The sequence below is a fragment of the Oculina patagonica genome, chromosome 2 (assembly GCF_052425735.1).
Source record: "Oculina patagonica isolate OP01 chromosome 2, crgOcupat, whole genome shotgun sequence".
NCBI lineage: Eukaryota > Metazoa > Cnidaria > Anthozoa > Scleractinia > Oculinidae > Oculina > Oculina patagonica.
The window spans coordinates 40,967,685-40,987,701 of NC_135759.1; the positions used below are offsets into that span (position 1 = coordinate 40,967,685).

A 20,017-nucleotide genomic window follows, 5' to 3' on the forward strand; every position below is an offset into this window, starting at 1 on the left:
TACCGAAAGCAATCAAAACAAGGGGCTCGTTTTTGCTAGCTTTCCGTGCCATTTACGATAATTCCATTAATTCAGGTAGCTGGTACAACTTAACTTAATCGACACCACAATGATGAAAACAAACTATAGCTCACCACTTAAAGATGTCCTTCCAGAAAAGAAGATGGCCATTAAAGCTTTAGAAAGTACGCGATAAGAATAGGCTGAAAAGTTTCGGTGTACAGAAGTGCGCAGTAAAGAAAATCGCGGCCCGGACAGTACATCAGCTCAAGGACTCGACGGTTACGACTTACGAGACGAATCGAACGATTTAATTAAAAAAGTCCTCGATGTTACAAACAAGGAATCAAATGATTTCTCGTAAAATCAAGAATTAATATTACTTGTGTTTTTGGAAGTTGCAAAGACTGCCCTCGTGGTTTTGCGACTCGGGAAATTTCTGCAACTTCCGAAAACACGCGTGTTATTTATATTACACGGTCTCATGGATTACCTATGCTGATTGCTGGAAATTCCGTATCTTTTATTAAATACTGACAGATATCAACTTCTTTTTGAAGACTTCAAAACCTTGTAAAAGGTGAATATTTTAAATCGCTGCTACAATTTCTGCAACCGATTATAAAGTGCCCAGAAAGACATCTTTCTAGTTATTTTCAGAGATGACGGAAAACGCACTAGCAGAAACTTTAATTAAATCCATGTACACAATTTAACCCGGCCATCATTTTATTTTCCTCTGATTGGTGTATTTAACAATAAATTACAGTATTGAACTAGTCTCCCACTAACATCATATCAGCTGTGAAAGGATGATAAAATTAAAGTAAGAAATTTACTTATGTAAATTTCCCTGACCAGTGCTCTATTTGCCTATCGAGAAATAAACAAAAGGGGCTTTAATTTGTTCAATTTTTTCATTTGCTATTCCACACATGACAACATTATCCTTATGGACAAGAAATATCTACTGCAAGTTTATAAGCTTTGGTTTTTGTTTTTAATCTTGGACAGGGAAAGTGGTACGTAATAATATAATTTCCTTTTTTAATTTTTCGGGTGATCTTCCAGAATGTAGATCCAATATAAAATAGTAATATGTGTCCTCCACCAAAATTTTGTTGTGTTCAATTTTCAATTTTAGATTTATATAGCTTTATATTTTAGCTATATACAAGATTTCACATTGGTAATACTAACCAATAAAATATGCATGTTCTAGAACGTTTGATCCGCTAAATCATTATTGAGTCGTGTTCACAACACTCTTAATTTGTTAAACATTTAGGTTTTATTTAGCTTAAGCAAACTTTGAAAACTTGTATATATGTATATAGCTAAAATATAGCTTTATATTTTAGCTAATAAAAGATTTTACATTCGTAATACTAACCAATAAAATATGCATGTTCAGAACGTTGATCCGCTAAAATTTATTGAGTCGTGTTCACAACACCCTTAATTTGTTAAACATTTAGGTTTTATTTAGCTTAGGCAAACTTTGAAAACTGGCCACCAAAGCCCCTAAAATTATTACAAAAAAAAAACATATATTGGTCGACAGTTTCGTCGTTCTTGTTGTGCATAGTTCCATTTTTTCGTACATATGTATAGCTAAAACGAACAGCAGAAAAAGCAAATTCAAGATATAAAATTGAACTTGCCTCTTTAAAGCCCTATTTCAGTCTAAGCATAAAACTGAGAGGTATCTTATCGACTTTCTGATAATGAGATGTTCCGCAGTAAAATCCTAATGACATTTTATACTGCTTCAGAATTCTCTGGGGATTTTATTGAATCACCTTTTTTCCTTTTTTTTATTCGTGCTTGCTTACTGATCAATTTTTGAAACAATATTAAAGTTAAACTGCATTTTATTTGTACCATGAAATTCGCTTGGCTCTCCTTTCTTGCTTTAAATCAAATCATCTACCAGCCAAACATCTTTTGTTTTTTACAATCATCTTAATAAATTACGTATCAAATTAACAGCGAATATAGTCCGGCAGAGTCGCCACAAGGTAGTCAAAGCTTTAATTAGTAGGCCAAGGGTATGTTCAAATCCGTCGCTATCCGATTTAATTTATTGCAGTTATAATATGTATAAGGCGGTTGGCGTTTCCACATTGGTTTCCAAAGCCATGACAACAGCGAGTGACATATATTTCCGTGTGTGTTTGCCGCCTCGATTGGATTATAAACATTTATAAACACATTTTCGCACTTCGTGGCAGATGTGCAAAGATAATGTAATACCTGTGACGTTGTGAATACAGGGTTTCGATATTTTAGTTTAATGGTATTATTTTAGTATTTTTCCTAAACAAGTTTCCTAAAGAATTATTTTTTCCAAATAAAATAATTTTTTTTTTTTTTCCCCCCCCCCACCCCCCCCCCCCCCCCCCCCCCCCCCCCCCCCCCATTTTACAATGATTTTCGATTCTTAAAAGTGATTTAATTGCCAAAAGACTGCTTTTCATTTCGTTTGGGAATGGGATATTTTAATAGGCCGGATAGATTAAAAGTCACCTAAGGGCCTGATTACTGGCCGGGCTGGCCCGGCGGGGCTGGCTCTTGCGCGGCGTCTTCCTGGCCGGGGGTTTTCCCCTTTTTTTTTTTTTTTTTTTTCTTTTTTTTTTTTTTTTCCGACAAATGCCCCCCCCCTCAAAGTTCTCCTTGGGCCCTTGCTTTCATTGTATATTCATTGAAAACCTGAAGGCGAAATCGCATAAGGGGCAGTTTTAACTTTAAGACTTAGAAACTCTCTATAAATAGTGATCTACCAGTAAAAATACAAAATTTATGTATTTAAAGCATCCCCCAATATCCCTGATAAGTTTTAGAGGAATCGATGTTAAAAATTCAGCGAATTAAAGCTTTACAAGATAACGCCTTTCTCAAAGCATTTGTATATTCATTAAAACTGAAGCAAGAGTCAAGCGCGATCTTTTAAGATGTGATTGGGCACTCATTTTAACATTTTTTTCTAAGAATTATTAAACTAGAGCACGTCTCACTGATCGCTATTTACGCTGCCATGACAACGTGTTACGATAAAATAGGGTCTCTCTGTATTTAGGGATGAGTGTAAGTAACTCCGGTTTGGCTCGGCTTTACTGTTGAGATAAACAATGAAGGTGCTATTGTGATATTAGGAGTGTGGAGGTCCATCCGATATATAAGGTTTGTAAGAATTTTCTTGGTATTTCAGCATGAATATCAATAAAAGTATGATGCTAATTTTCGAAGGCCTGCTTAAAGTATTTACCTTGTTCCAAACACAGCTTGGGTGTGGTCCTCCAGTATTTGTCACCAAACGTTGGAAGGAGTCAAGGGAACATTTCAGTCATCCGCTTTTCCACCTTCTTCGTGTAAAAGCCAACAACGATGGGAGATCAAGGCTCCCCACGGGACCTATGTGGAGCTAAATATTTCAAGTTTTGACGTGAGGCAATGGTCGTGTCTCAATGACACATTCCTAGTTATACGCGATGACTTGAACAGCTCAGGCAGCGTCCTTACAGTTCTTTGCTACAAACATGACAATTTCCCTATCACAGTGAGATCGAGTGGAAATGCAATGTCTGTGGAAGCTGTTAACAAATGGAAAGGATTGAGTTTTAACGCTCGTTATCAGGTTTATGATTTGAACCGAGGCGGTAAGAAGATGGACAGATTTTTTTCCATTAATTTACCTAAATCACCTCCTATCGGTCGGTAGCTTTTAGGCTTGTAAGAGGGCTGACTTAGGGATTTTTTGAAAAATCTTCAAATGATTTAGTTCTTAAATACGCACCTTTAACTCGGGATCATTCCTGATTAATTAATGATCGTCCAACTTTGTCTACTCTAAGACAAGACTGCTCTTTTTAACTGAGTTTTTAATTAAATCCCATCTTTTTGAAAATTTCACGATACACTTTCAGGGCATTAATACGTTTAATTCCTTTAAACCTGCTTATCAGCGTGTTCTTAAGTTTATCTTAAAAATGTGCAATGTTTAAAACTATTGATGTTTTTATTTTTAACTTTGCAGTTGCCCCCTCGTTTGACAAGACAGTAAACGCAACACAAACAATACTACTTGGCCAGCGGTCACCGCTGTGGTGTCAAGCGCTGGGTGCCCCTGCGCCAGCTAATCACGTGGTTTAAAGATAAAGATGTTTTGCAAAACAGCACAGGTGTAATATACAATCTGACATCATACGATGATAAAGCACGGTACAACTGTGTTGCAACCAACTCATTTGGAAGAGACGAAATGATGATTACAGTTGCAGCACAACGTAAGACATGATTTCCCATTGTATTTCGACAAAAATTGATAAACCAGTTCTGTCAAGCAATAGTAGCACATACAGCCCCAGTATTTAATCTGTTTCGCAATGCCTTTATGGGCAAAGGGTGTTACAAAAAAAAAACAGTTTACCTTCGGCTAAGGTTTGACAAATAAATATACTTAATAATAATAATAATAATAATAATAATAATAATAATATATATAAAAAACATGGCAGACCACAGACAGAAACACATCCGGAAAGTCACGAAAAACACAAAAAAGGACGGAGAAACAGGCCGAAGGGGGGAGAACGGAAACGAACCAGACGGAGCACGGAGCACAAAAAGGGACAGAGAGAGGAAGACCCCGGCCAAAAAGCACAGTGAACACAGAGAACCGGGGACGCGCAAGAGGAGGGGGCAGCAACGCACCCAGTGCCCCAGGACCAGGGGCCCGGCGCAAGGACAAGCAAACACGAAGGAACATAACAATAATAATAATAATAATATTTAATATTTATATTACGTGCACCATACAACTCAGAGTTTCACCTTTTTTGTTATTTTATCTTTTTATTTCATCCCTTGTTTAGAATTTATTTTGACGAATAAATCAAACGAAAAATAATGAACACAGCCAAATTATCGACTTCACCTTACCTGGAGCCATCTTAATAATCGTTACAACTGGATATTTGTATGAATTTTTTGGATACATATCCTAAAATTCAATATTCTAACTAAAATATCTACACATTTATGGCTTTGGCGAACTTGTAAACCCTTGCTTGATTACCGACTTATTCTCAACTGCACGAAATACCGATCAAACGTAAACCATATTGTCGATTTAGAGGAACAGTCCAGGATATATAATGTCCACTTTTGGAAATGTTTTGATCCGCAGATCAAAACATACAATTATCTAATAACTACGCGAATTTGGAGTCAAATGATGCGAAGTCTGTTGACATGAAATATTCATGCTGAATTGCAGCGACTCGAAGTTGAATGAAACAATATTCGTTTTATTTACTGATCGAAAATTCACTGCTTGCAGAACGATACTGATTAAAATCTCTTGGCCAGAAATTTATAAAGCGGAGACTAGCGCTTTTATTTCCATTCTGTCGCTCGCTATGCACAAAACACTGACAGAGCACTTGGTTTCTGCTAATGAATGGAAGCTATGAACTCCACTTTTGAGCGAAGGTACTCTCCCAATTTACGCCACATTGATGAAGGAACATAGCATCCCGACCCCTGTTTAGCGACGTCTAAGATTAGAAATTTTAACGCAATCATGCAAACTAACATGAGAATATCTACATTTGGTATCGTTACGTGTTGGATAATTATCCTAATGCGCTTTGTTTATATAAAGGAGAGTTGTCCCACCCCGAGCGAGAGCGCCTTTCATACGTTTCTTAATAAAAAGCTGCGAACCCTTTGGATGAGAAATTGCAAACTTGGTTCCGTGGGCAGAGTGACCCTGGGTGGAGGGTCACTCCCTTTGAAGATAGGGTGACCCTGGGGATCTAGCCATCTTTTTCCATATAAACAGTTTGGTTATTTTTGCAGCGCCTACCAGGGATAAGTTGACACATACGGAGCATGAACACACGATACAGTGGGTCAAAACAAAATAGCGGATAATTTGAAATTGAAGTCGGCGGTAAATTCGTCCAAAAAAATGGTCTTGGTCATCCTGATTTTAGAAAACGCTGCAACATTAGATATTTTTTTTAAAAATCTTCATTGAATGTAAATTTCTTCTTTTTTTTAAGTATAAGGGTTTATGATAAAGTTGTTGTCTCGCCAGTCTTTTGAACCAAGAGGGCCACGTTTTGGCTTGGTCAACAGGGACAACATTTCCTATATTAACGCTCGGCGAAATATGGCTCTGGGGAGAGTGTTACCCTCCTACCAGCGACAACTCCTTTCCATATAAACAGGCCCTAACATAGCCTTTGCGTTAAACTTAAAACTTCTCTTCAGACTCTATGGATTAAACGAATGTATAAAAAGCTTCGTAAAAGCTACAGAAATCTCTGCTGAAGAAAACGACACATAACGCTAGCTGTAAATTAAACAGCCTGGCTTGGTAACACAATAATATTTCAATATGTTGCAGTTCGAACTGCATGGCAAAAGAGCTGGCCAGGAAATCAAAAAGTCCGGAGGCTTTCCTCAAATGAAAACGTGTGCTTATACTATATATATAGCATTTAGAGCATCTAATGAACATATCAACAAGAATGTCAGAACTTTGAGGTTATAATAGAGTTCACGACACTGAAATGAACGAGTATAAATTGAAGTTTCTGTCTCCTACGTGGCACAATCAAAAAGTTGGATGGTGCAGCTAGCCAGAGTACTTATTCCTTCCATGTTACATGTTCCATGATGATAATGTTTTTTTCCTGACTTGATGTTATCGAGAAATTGAAGCTAATCGCAAATAGTTTCCTTCTGGCAAGTTCAGACTGGGTGGATTTCGCTCCATAGCGTTCCTTGATATTTCAATGTGCTTTTGCAACGAGCACTGACAGCGCGTCCGATCCAAAAGAAACCAGAAAGGAAACAAAACTCGCATCCTATTGATCCTATTGCGTCTTACATTTGAAACACGTTTAGTAGATTATCCGTCGAGATCCTGGACATATTTGCGATATCCTTTGGCGACGGTCATCTACCAAGTCACCGACTTAAGCAAAGGTAAAAAAGTCCAAAAGGATTAATTACAAGTAGTCTCATTTTGCATAGACGATCGCTTCCCGCAAAAATCGCGGCCCGTCCATCCTTATCGCAGCAAACTTTTCAGATTTCGCACAAAGCAACTAGAATGTCTGTAAAATGTCTCTGAATTTGTTCAAGGACTTTAAAGAGATATATTGAAGCTGATCAGTTGATGCAAAAGACAACCAAAACAAGCATACGCATCAAAAGTAATCCCTCGCACCCGCATAAAATCCACCGCCATTTTGCCCAATGTCACGCATAACGCTTCTTCAAATTTTTCTTTGTTGTTGTGTTGCCAACTGGCAGGTAACGCAACCCGAGAAAACTTGAAAAAAGACAAATTGAAATGGGATCGAGTTCACTCAGGAAGACTTGACAACCGCAATCTTGTTACGTCACGCCACTGTTTCGCGCGTTTCCAGAAGTGGACACTATCCCGGACTGAGGAATAGACCGGACCAATCACTACTGATAAGACCGTAACTGCGATGTTTGATTTCGTTAAGTACCTACAAAATACCAAGTTATATTTTTTTTGTTTTATCCATATATCAGAACCAATAAGGAATACGCAGTTTGGTATCATTTGTCTTTATGTTTCATCAGTTGAAACACAGGTAGAAATTTTGTGTTATTGCATACATTTCTCCAATTTTTATTACTTTCAGATTGTTCTGAAGTTTGCAGTTGTTCCTTCAATCCTGCAGCTCCATTTTGGATTCGAGTCAATTGCAGTAACAGAAAATTAGCAATAGTTCCAAAAGACCTGCCACGTGAGGCGAGATACCTGTAAGTTCTGTCATACACGACTTATTCAGTCGATTTGGGCCGAAATGTAGTTACTTTGAGTAAAGGTAGCTCCATTCACACTAAAGCATTCTGTTCTTGCTAATAATAGTAATAATAATAATAATAATAATAATAATAATAATAATAATAATAATAATAATAATTTCTACGATATTAACGACTGCATTTGTTGCAGAGATCTATCCAACAACCGGATCAGTTCAATTGATGCTAAGGCTTCCAAAAGACTGAACAAACTAGTGTTTCTGTAAGTATGTTTTAAGTTTTTACGCCTTTATGAGAGCGCAATTCCTCGTCACCTTCCCCTTCTCATCCTATTCTGTCAAGATAACCAGGTCTTGCTGTTTTTCATGCAGTCAATACAGCGTCTTTGCATTCCCTGGGAAAAAACTGAAGGGTGGACCACCAATCTCCGTCCTGATAGGAGTAAATTTTGAAACCAGTGCTTTCCTTAATTAGTAATTAATGAAGGAGCTCTTTTCAACAGTTCAGGATCCTTGTATTGTATATTACAACGTCTATTTTTACTGTTTCTTGATTAATATCTTGTTTGAAAAGCATTAACAAATATTTTTTTCTAGAGACCTTTCCAACAGCGGGCTACACAGTATTTCTCCAAGTGTATTCCATGGCCTGTACGATCTTCAATATCTGTACGTTTACATGCATTTTTCATTAAATTAAACAGCTTAAATTAACAGACAATTTAATATGGGCCTGAGCTCGAATTACATGTGACAGCCATTTTTTTCTAACACTTAAATAGCGTTTTCCTACCTTTTTTAATTAGTTGAATTACTTAGTCTGAATTACTTAACAACCTCATTTCTTACCAGCTTAATCAGCATTTCATCCTGCATGCATTTACATATGGAGGGTCCTGAAGGGGTAAAATGGGAGCTGGGATTTGCCTCTTTTTGGGCTGGAAAAATGGGATTCGTGCACTGGGACTGGGATTTTACCACTGGGAATGGGACAAACACTTTGGAAAATGGGAATGGGATTTTTTCTTCTTTGTGAGACTCGCTAGTCTCTGACTCTATAATTTCATACAAATACTCGAATTATCCCACTTTGATGACACAAAAAAGTTAGTATTTTTCCAGGCTTTACGCTGCGATCATATTGTGTCTGTGATCAGTGGTTTGTTTAAATAGAGAATAATACATGGTTGTGCGGAGATATGAAATATATCTTTGAGTGTTCAACTCGAAAGCTCACGAGTGAGCGCAGTGACGAGTGAGATATCGATTTGAACACGAGAAGATAAATTTTATATCTCCAAGCAACCATGTACACATGTATTATTTTGTTTATTCTATAAACCTACTAGATAAGATAAGATAAGATAAAAACTTTATTTCTGTGTCCGTATTTTTTAGCCCTTATGGACTAATTGGGGACACAATTAAAATACCTAAAATATTATTAATAATGCTAAGCTAAAAATTATTTAAAATACTTAACTAAAAACTAATATTTACAATGTCTTAAGCGCTACTAAAAACAAGGTTTTTGACGATTTTCCGAAGATTTCCGACTAGTTCCCGAAAATTTTCGAACTGTTGTCCGAAGGTCATACGAATGTTTTCGAACATTTCCAAAATTTTTCGAAGATTGTCGAAGGTAACCGAAGATTTCCGAGGAAGGTCGAAGATGTTTCAAATTAATATCGATAAACTTTGGCTTATTCACCTTTGAAACATGGCAAACTTGTCAGCACGTGATTAGTGATATCGTAATTCAAGTGATGTTCTGACTGATCTTTATGAAGTTGATGAAAGTCTTAGTGGTGTGGACATTGAATATGACACAGAAGAATTTTGTCTTGATTTTGATTTCGAATCTACAGAGATGATTAGTGATGCAGAATCTGTAATACTCGATGAGGAAACTTCACAAGATACTGGTGCCATTAATGATCCACTTGAAATAAATTACACAGATTACAATAAACATACTTCCTATATGTGTTGAGCAAGCGGATGAAGTTGATTTTACATTAGACAAACTTGTCAAAGAAGGGAAAATACCAAAAAATTGGATTTTCTATAAGTACCTTCAAGGATTCCTGCAAGTGTATGTATCCCCATCAGAATATTAGTGGGATCCTGAAGTCATAGAGTTTTTAAAAACTCTGAAATAGCTTGGTGGTCAGAATACAGTCAATATGATAAGAGGTCTCATGTGGCATGGAATGGAAAGAAGGGGTGTCTTTACCCCAGAAACGATGAAGCCAAATTTATAGTCTTTATATGCACAGCTTTTTAACCTGTACTTATGGAAATGGGATTTCTTGTTTATGAACTGGGATTTGGACCAAAATTAGCCTGGGAACTGGGATTTGAAGCCTGGGAACTGTGATTTGGACCAAAATTGGGCTGGGAACTGGGATTTAGGATCCCCTTCAGGACCCTCCATATGGAGTTCATCTTTTTTATGGGATTAGAGCACTCTTCACACAGACAGCTTTAAAACACGAAGGCCACTCATGCAATTAATTCGTTCTATCTTGAGTCGACAAAATACATAATGGGATCAAGAAGATCACTGCAACAAAAGCCGAAAGCGCTCGCCAAACAGTGATAAATCTTTTTCAAAACAAGAAACAGCCGGATGCAAAGCATGCAACGTGAAAGAGGGCCTCACAGAAACAGTAGCATAGCAACTTTTAAATCATAAACATATAATCCGGTTGCAGTTGTTAAAAAGCTAACACACAATTATGTTCCATTCTTTTCACTTTGGATATGGCTGGACAATAAATGTTTTCACCTTTCTTTTAGTGACCTGTCCAACAATTGCCTATCGAGGATCCCTTGGTACCTCTTTAATGATCTCGGTTATTTAAAAGCTTTGTAAGTAACTATTATTTTTACCAATTTCTTCATGTAATTGACTAAAACCGTATTAAATAAAATTAAAGCAAGCATTTTATTTCTGTAGTAAGAATCTGTAATTTAATATTCGTCATTACCTATGCATCACCAAGGGCCTTATTTGTGTAGTATAGAGTATTGCATCCAAAAGATTCTTAAGTTTCGATGCGAATTAGAGAATAAAAATTTCACAGATATTCGAATGTCGTCTAGTTTCTTTACAAGATATAACTCATAAGTATATTTTTTTTTTTAGCCCACTTCCCCTTCCCGTCTCTCCCTTGTTTTTAATCCACAGAGAAACCCCAACCAAAAACCCAAATTTTAATCATGCAAAATTTGAAAACGGAAATCAGTTTCAGTGGAACGACCTTCGGAGTAAAACATAATTATTTATCTATTCAGCAACACTATTATTTCTGGATGAAAATATACTTAATAAAATTTAATACAAATGACTAACCTGGGCATTATTCACTCGTGTTTGGATGAAAAAAAAAATGGAATAGATGGGTATCCCACGTTATAAAGAAAGCAGCTGATTATAGATCTAAAATTAAAAGCAATGCATCCCCTTGACTTTAGTACGCAATACAAGAACAAGATTCAATTAGATCAAATTACAATTTATCAGCAGTGAAGATACCTAATTTGTCTAAAATCAGTCCCTAAAACTGAAATTAAACTAACTATACTAAACTTACGGTTGGCAACTGAACCACAGCAAGGAGACTACTAAAAAACTAAACATAAAAAAAGTAACTGTAAATAGAGTATTGTAATTGAAAACGTAGAGCAATTGTATTTTAAGCGTTTTTTTTCTATTTTGATACCCGGTTATAAGTAGTTTAAGTAAAAGTCTACGCAGTATTGTAAGTAATTGTATTGTGAGTAGCTCTTTTTTGTGAGTGTTGCAAAAAAAAGGTGACATCCGAAAAAAAAGAAGAAGAAGACTGTCACCGAAACAATGCTAAAAATACTCCTTACCTTCTTCTACTAACCATAAAAAAGTAACTGTAAATAGAATAATTAAGAAACGTAGAGTAATTGTATTTGAAGTGTTTTTCTATTGTGATATCTGGTTATAAGTAGTTTAAGTAAGAGTCTGCGCAGTATTGTAAGTAATTGTATTGTAAGTAGTTTTTTTTTGTGTGTGGCAAGGTTGGTTACCCTGTACAACTACCACACAACAGGATGAACTGCAGTTTGGTATGCTGTCTAACCAGTCTTTCTTGTTTCCCCATTTGCAGGTTCTTACAGAGGAATTTTCTAAAGGAGATTCCGCTACCTACCTTTAAACAACTTTCTAGCCTTAAACTCGTGTAAGTCTAGAAAAATAAATTATCAACATAACAGCGGCTTTCAAGACATTTTATTCCAACTTTCCAGGAGTTTTAAAATTTGGTACTTTAGTTAACCTTCTGGAAACAAACAGTGTTCTCTTAATTAACAGCAGGTGAAAAAAAAAATTTGTGAAAGACACGCCGGACTATAACATAAAAACATGACTGTATTTTACAGGTTCCCCTTTGGTGCATCGCATAAATGATTTTACACTATGTTTAAAGAATTAATTAATTAATTAATTAATTAATTAATTAATTAACAAAAGGGGCCTGCTCTGGCCATTCTTACGCCCAGTTGTTAATCAAGCATAATTATATTTCATAACATGTGTTACAATGTTACTAAGAATATTTAACAATTATTCGCCGAAGGCGAAGTGATTATTCAACAATAATCACTGAGCCTGAGGCGAATAATTGTTTTAGTATAATTTTCAGAGGTGAATTTTTTAAAAACTGCAAAATAACAATAGAAAACACGAAACAACAAACACAAGTGCTCGCTTGCATACTTGTAAACCAGTTTAATTCATCGATTGAAATCGTAATTTACACTCAAGTTTTAGCAATAAAACGTAACAAAACAAACACTACGAAAAAGATAGATACCTGGTACCTTTGTTTAGCCGTTGGTGACTTTTGGGTATTTGTGTGAATCCTCTCGAAATTACTAGCTCCAGTGAGAAGAGAACTAAATAATGTTTTGCCTGTCGATCTCGGCTGAATACATGGCCGCGTCGGTGCGATCAAAACCACCATGTTAACGATCAATTCTAATGCCTTGAAAACTATCTCTTGAAAATATTTTCGGTCCAAAAGCCTTGGTAGATAATTTGCAAATTTCCCAACGTTTTAAAGATCCAAGATTTGGAGTGATTTCTTTTAAATGAGAGAAATTTTCATTCAGCAAATGCCGCCATGTTCACTGGCCTGGATGGCAAACGTGGCATGGCTAGTAGCCAAACCTTGAGATTCTATATTCACCACCTAGCGCGGTGAATATGACGCCATAGTCCGAGCTCCTAGACTAATCAGAATTAAATTCACCTCTGGAAATTAAAGTAATACATCATATTCATTAAAGATGTGAATAGAACGTTTATTCGTTTGTCTCACGATATAGAATCGCTTTGAGATGTTGATCGCGACGTTTCGACTGCAATATTGCTAGTCTTCATCAGGCGATGACGTCGATTGTTTACGCCTCGCTATTTATGGCACGTTGGCTCGCTGTGATTGGTGCATTTCGATTATCATTATTATTCCGACTAACTGATGTTGTTCCCTCATAGGTGCGCTTTGCAGTTGACAATGCTTCATACTCAACACAGATCTTCCTAATGAATTTACTTTTTTCATTTCATCGCAGAAAAGTTGATACTTCCTCTTTGTGTTGCTACGTCACAAAGTACCATAACAACGTAACATGTGAATATCCTAAGGAAGCAGGAGATGCCGTATCTGACTGTAAACGAATGATCCAGTCTCCAACCGCCAGAAAGAGCATTTGGCTGCTCGGTATCCTCGCTGTGCTTGGTAACCTGGCCGTGATAGCATGGCGCCTGATCAGACGTGATGATCACCCGGTTCAAACTTGTCTTTTGACAAATCTTGCTGTCTCTGATTTCCTCATGGGAGTTTATCTAATGATCATCGCTATCTTGGACAACGTCTGGGCAGGTAAATTCCTTTCTCTCTTCAATGTTTTCAGAATCTAGTCAATGTATGGTAGATAAGACAACATTTAAGGTCGCGGGTGTTACCTACAGCATGAATAAATTCATGAAGCAAAATTTTGCTTGACTTGCATCTTTTAAAACGCTTATTTCTCGGCTGTTATGGGTGCGATTAAGCTCAAATTTTACAGAGACATAAAGAAATGATGAAAAATTATGTATGTCATCTTATATTTGGTATTAACGGCGATGTAATAGCCACGTTAGTGCCAAATTTGGAAGAACATGATTTTGTGGCAGAGTTTGCGGAACGAGTAGGAGACAGCAGACTGTGATCTTGTCAAAAACTAATCAGTCAATATCTCTAGAGTGTCATAACAGAAGCGGATTTTTTAATTTAAAATTTGCCAGCAAGTTATGGCGGTTTAAATGCGCAAATTTTAATTTAATGCCTTCTACCTCTTTCTAAAAGCGCTCTTTTAAAATTCCGCCTCTGTTATGACACACTACAATATCCATAGTTTACCTATCTGCAGTGGCAAGTCACGAAGGTATGTATCCGCGCTGTATTCTCTGCCACAAAATTGTCGGAAAAGTCCAAACTTTGAGATTTCCGAAGGTGTCCCGACCAAAACACGATCAGTTTCCAAAGGAGAGATGTAATTATGGTAATTGTATTCCACGCTTTTATGGTGAAAACAATGCGTTTTTATGAAGGACACGATTGTTTATGCCGAATATTATTATGATTACTCTGAGTTGCAGAAACAAAAACAAATTGAATAAAAATTAGCTCATAGACCCTACAATCTATATAAACGTATAACGCTAAGTTTTGTTTAAAATTTGTTAAAATATCAAAGAAACACGCACCCATATTTTTATCCAGTCATGAATATCTCGTAAAGTTGTCGATGTCAGTCGTTGCACTTCGTGCATACGCTTTAAATAAATGCATAATGATGAGTTAAGGTGTCCCCCGCGACCTTAAAGGACGCTAGTCAGCCTCCGCCATTCTCAATGCCATCGCAATTATGAAAACTGTATGGCGAAGCGAAATTTTATTGCATTGCTGATAGTTTTGTTGCTGAAAGTCTTTTTTAATTATCTTTAGCAGTTTCACAGTGATATCTTTCGTTTAGACACGCTCCCGTCCGTGTAAAATATATCACCGAAAAATAATCGTATGCCGGCTGACTAGTCTGACTAAGGTCCTTTTTAAAGGACCTTAGTCAAAAGTTAAAAGTGGTTTAATATAACCACAGCTCATATGATAATATACTGCGTAAATTAGTCAATAGTAGATTACATCGGGATTGGTAGTTTATTTCATAAACAACTCGGTTCGGCGTAACTCCGAGAAAAGTAAATCAAACAGAAATAAATTTGTGATTGGACGAAAACTTAACAGGTGACAAACCTCAAAGCACCAAAACTCCTTAGGGAAGAAAAACTGCATCCTTTCTAGGGTAACAAATTGTATAAATCTACTTGATTTTGGAATGATCACTGATTAGGTCGTGTGCCTTAGGGCCACGGTAAATTTGTGAGCGCGACGCGTCAAATGATACATTGAAAGAAAATTCTACGATTATCTTTACGGTATGATAAAACAAACGAAAAAAGAGAGCTTTTCCTTACCACTGTAAGTCACTATAAGAAAGAGTATATATACCCAAAGCCCATAACTTCGTCTCTGTTCATCCTAAAAGCGTCAAACTTGGTCAAATGACCAATCTCACCGAGTTCTTTCATGTGGTGGTGTCAGATTATCGATTGCTTAAAATTAAAAAACTCGCCCCAGTTCCCTGCACAACCTCGGAACGGCCAATGTTTTAAGCCTATTTAGCTAAAGATGGTTAACACAGTGCCCACCGAAACAAATATGTAACTTGATGTTTAAGTAAATGAAGAAGCGTTCTCAAGTTGAATACTCGGAAATGTTTGTTTGTTTGTTTGTTTATTCGCTTTTTCTTTCTCATAGGCGATTATTTCAGTCACGATATCACATGGCGGTCAGAGTATTGTAAACTAGCCGGTGCTTTATCAGTTCTGTCGAGCGAGGTCTCGGTACTAATGCTGACTATAATCACCGCTGACCGATTGATCAGTATCGTCTTCGCGTTCAAATGTTCTCGGTTGACATTAAAAGGAAGTTACGTGATCTGTGGAGCAGTTTGGATCTGTGGAGCTGTCATAGCCATTGTACCATGTTTTGACATTCCATATTTCTACAATAACGACAGGCACTATGGTTATTATGGTATGTTTTCTAATAACAATAATAATAGATAATAATGTGTCTTTATTTCAATTGATAAAAATACATATCAACGGCTACAAAAGTAAAAATATCAAAAGAGCCAAATAAAGGAATAAATAAAAATAAAAAAAATAGTTACGATATGATGACAATTATGGTGACAGTTATAACTTCATTTCTTCATGGCTGACTGCATAGTAGTGTGCCGGCTCGCCCACTTTAAGATGGTGGCGGTCCTATTTTTTTTAGCGATAAATAAAACAATCCCATAACTTGGCATAATGAATACAAGAGCCAAATTCACTCAAGTGTTTGCATTAGGATATGTCAACAAAATAATGGGTTCGTTAAGCAATTCCTGCTTTATAACGGCAGATCAAGCCCCCCCCCCCCCCCACCCCTTTCCGCCTTCATTTGTCGGTTTTCGTGGCATTAACAAAATGATCAGTTTTTCAAATTTTTACCAGTGACAATCGTTTTATCACTTCACTATGCCTGGCTTCCACCCCATTTCAATCTAACCACCCTGCCTCTCTTCTTTCAAAGGTCGTTCGTCGGTATGTCTTCCCCTACAATTATCTCCAAAACGACTGGCAGGCTGGGAGTACTCAGTTGGTGTGTTTATCGCTCTGAATCTCACAGCATTCCTTTTCATCGTGGCAGCTTATATCACCATCATTGTGAAAGTTTTTAAATCACAGCAGAGGGTCAAGGCTCACGGCGAATCCGAAATGAGTTCCAATAACATCAAAAGGGAGTCCGCTTTGGCAAGAAAAGTGTTCGCCATTATCTTGACGGACTTCAGCTGTTGGTTTCCTGTAATAATTGTTAGTATCCTTGCTCTTGTTGGTCGTTTCCATGACGGTAAAGGAGAGGCTTACGTGATATTTGCAGTCTTTGTTCTGCCAGTTAATTCTTCTATCAACCCTGTGCTCTATACGTTTTCCACACCAAAGGTAATAGTAAAGTGCAAAGCATTTTTACCGTATGAGTAACTGTTCAACATGATTGACGATGGTTTTTTGTTTAGCTACTTACGTCCTTCCTTTCCTTCCTTTCCTTTTTTTAGCTAGCTTGCTTTCTTATTGTTAAGTCATTCTCAGAGTACAATCACAGGCGGCCCAGGCGTGGTATATGATTAATGTGATATATAATTTGGCCGATTGCGTAAGTCTGGTTCAGCCGTTTGAGACAATGTATGCGAAAGCTTCGAAAATTGCTCTAAATACTACATCTGTAAAGGAACTGAAATAAAAAGGGCTTACCTCTTGTATTTCTTGCATTATTTTGCCTTCTCTGTGATGTTCTCTTTCGACGGTTTAGCTTAAATGACCTAAATCCCACCCTAGGAACACAGAGAAGGCAAAATAATGCAAGAAATACAAGAGGTAAGCCATTTTTTTTTTCAGTTCCTTTACAGATGTAGTATTTAGAGCAATTTTCGAAGCTTTCGCATACATTGTCTCAAACGGCTGAACCAGGCTTACGCAATCGGCCAAATTATATATCACATTGGATCACATACCACGCCTGGGCCGCCTGTGGTACATACAATATAAGGCAATTAACCTGCCATTAGTGATGGCAAAAAGTAAAACAACTATGACAACACACACTTTTGGTGATTATCTGTAACCAGGTAAGAAGCGTTCTGAAAGGCTGGTCTTCAAGTCTGTTAGTGTCTCTGCGCAAAAGAATCTCAAGATCGTACAACTTGCCTGGTAAGGATGAACTATGGACGCTGCTTTCAGATATAATTCAGGGCAAAACCATAAAATGTGATAAACACTGAAATAAGAGTTTCTTGAGCAAACGTTTTCCTGACAGACATTTTCATGCCTACATGGATATTTCACTTATAATGGATAGTGGAAAGGTATTATAAGAGGTTTTAAAACGTCGTCAAGTACACACAATTCAGGGCCTCAATTTTATTAACTGTGTTAAAGTATCGGTATAAACTCAGTATGCTCAGCTTATAAAAAACAGAAGGCGAAGTTTTTCAAGTTTTTCGACATTTGCCTTACGTCGCGTTACAGGTTAAGTCATTTTTATAATCTATACTCTTATCGTCCATAAATTTTGACAAAAGCGCGCGAGAATTTTCTCGGTTACTGTATAAAGCGCCGTAGACCGGTGCGAGGAAAATCAGTTACATGTGCAACTCCTGTTTGGAGAAATCAAAATTTCTTTCTTAGTATAGCTGGTGTCACTGAGTGATTTATATCTTTCTCAAGAAAAAGAAAAGTTTAAGAAAAAGGCTGACAAGGGATTAATTTAGTTTCAATTTATCTGTTGCTTGCTATTATAATTTTACAGATTTTACAAAAAGGCCCAACACCAAAAATAAAACGAAGGAGAGCGTTAAAGAAAAGAAGTTCTCGTTGATAATGGAAGAGATAAAGAGTGATTCCAAAAATGAAGTACAGCCCGAAAACAATGGCAATGGAAGTATCGACACAATTATGATGGACTGTTAAACCAGAACTGACATGTGGCTTATGTTGTTTTCTGCTGAAAGAAGCAAGCTAATTGTATATTATCCTAAGGACAGTGATAAAAAGTGAAAAAACAAAAAAGGTTACCGATCACCACGGTAATATACAAATTAAAACAAATTATAGCGAAACTCTATAATAACACTTTATAAAATATAAATGCTAAACAGAATCATTGAAAGTGTTTTATGTAAGGTTTTATTAAAGCGGTTAACCTTGTAAAATGAAAGATTATTTCACAATATATTGTTTAGTATATACAAACCAATGGATAGTGTTGTTTCTCGCGCTCTGATTGGCTACTCAAACTCGGTGCTATCCAGGCAAAAAGGCTTCCATGTGACAGCAGAAGAAATTTAGGCAGTCAGTGAAGCTCACCCTGCTAAGCTAACACAAAGAAAGCGTCAGAATTCGGCTTGGCAGTATTATAAGTAAAGTCTGCGTCGAGCCAGGTGGCCCATACCGCCGGAGCTTAGCTTATTTTCCCGGTTTAGGTAGCATTAAGCGACTGGGAGTATTTATTCATCCCCCTGGATGGGATGCTAGTCCATCGCAGGGTTACCCCAGCATTATTTTGCCGGTACCCATTTATACACCTGGATAGAGGCACAATGAGAGTAAAGTGTCTTGCTCAAGAGCACACAGTTTATAGGTACGGTTGTTATTTTCAACCGTAAAGTTTCTGCGAAACCTACAGATAACAGTTTGTTTACACATCGGTTCCCATCTCAGTTACCTAAGTAATGTTGTTTCAAGGGTTGCAGAATAAAAAAAATTGCTATTTTGTCTTTTTGTTTCAATCTCCGCAAGAAAAGGATTATCCTACTAAACCAAATCAGTAGGATAATCCTAACCTTTTCTTGCGGAGATTGAAACACAATCATCAACCACTCTTTGTCGGGAAATAACTGTTAACTGTAGAAAAATTGCATAACTCGCAATCTATAGGGACGGATACCGAAAACTAAAGCTTACAGTGAACATTTGTAGTGAACTAATCTCAGTGTATTGTATTATAGAGTCAAAATACAATTGACGAAAAAAATGTCCATGCAGCAACACTGCTCGCTAAACTTTTCAATAAAAGATATATTATTAACTTTCCGAAATGTAGATTTCGAACAGTGTTTTCGTGTTAAAGTGCAGCAGGAAGTTCTAAGAGAATTACAAAGAACGTCTGCCAGCGCACAGGATGCTTTAAAAAAAGGAACTCCAAGTAAAGATAACTTCTATATTAACTACTCGTGTTTGAATAAACACTTTAAATGGATAATGGCCACTATTCACAGTACGTGCGTGAGTGCGAGTTCCCTGAAATGAAAAATAAACGAAAGTGGAGCCAATCCTTCTTTTAATTAACAAATCATCTCCTGAAGGTTCGTTGGTTATGCGGACTGTCCATGATCTTTAATTTCAGCTTAAAGCAAATGAAGGTTGTGTTAATTGACTGGGGAAGCTGACTCAAAAAATACAAACTATTAAGTAATTAGTTTATTTCTTAGATGTACGCGAGCACCTGTTC

The 20,017-nt window shown here is 36.8% G+C and overlaps 1 protein-coding gene across 4 annotated transcripts; it reads left to right on the forward strand.

Moving 5' to 3' along the window:
- Nucleotides 1–19,280, forward strand: LOC144641502 (G-protein coupled receptor GRL101-like). Of its 4 annotated transcripts, none has more exons than XM_078500505.1 (13): nucleotides 1–1,022; nucleotides 3,285–3,659; nucleotides 4,037–4,286; nucleotides 7,692–7,812; nucleotides 8,009–8,080; nucleotides 8,415–8,486; nucleotides 10,620–10,691; nucleotides 11,963–12,034; nucleotides 13,428–13,738; nucleotides 15,719–15,997; nucleotides 16,544–16,953; nucleotides 17,637–17,718; nucleotides 18,317–19,280. In XM_078500505.1, the coding sequence occupies exons 3-13, from the start codon at nucleotides 4,262–4,264 to the stop codon at nucleotides 18,475–18,477; spliced, it is 1,677 nt and encodes a 558-aa protein (XP_078356631.1). In that variant the 5' UTR covers nucleotides 1–1,022; nucleotides 3,285–3,659; nucleotides 4,037–4,261; the 3' UTR covers nucleotides 18,478–19,280. The 4 variants fall into 4 exon arrangements, with proteins under 4 accessions (XP_078356631.1, XP_078356632.1, XP_078356630.1 ...); XM_078500506.1 differs by having other exon boundaries at nucleotides 1–580; XM_078500504.1 differs by lacking the exon at nucleotides 1–1,022 and having other exon boundaries at nucleotides 2,669–3,659.
- The last annotated feature ends 737 nt before the right edge of the window (nucleotides 19,281–20,017 follow it).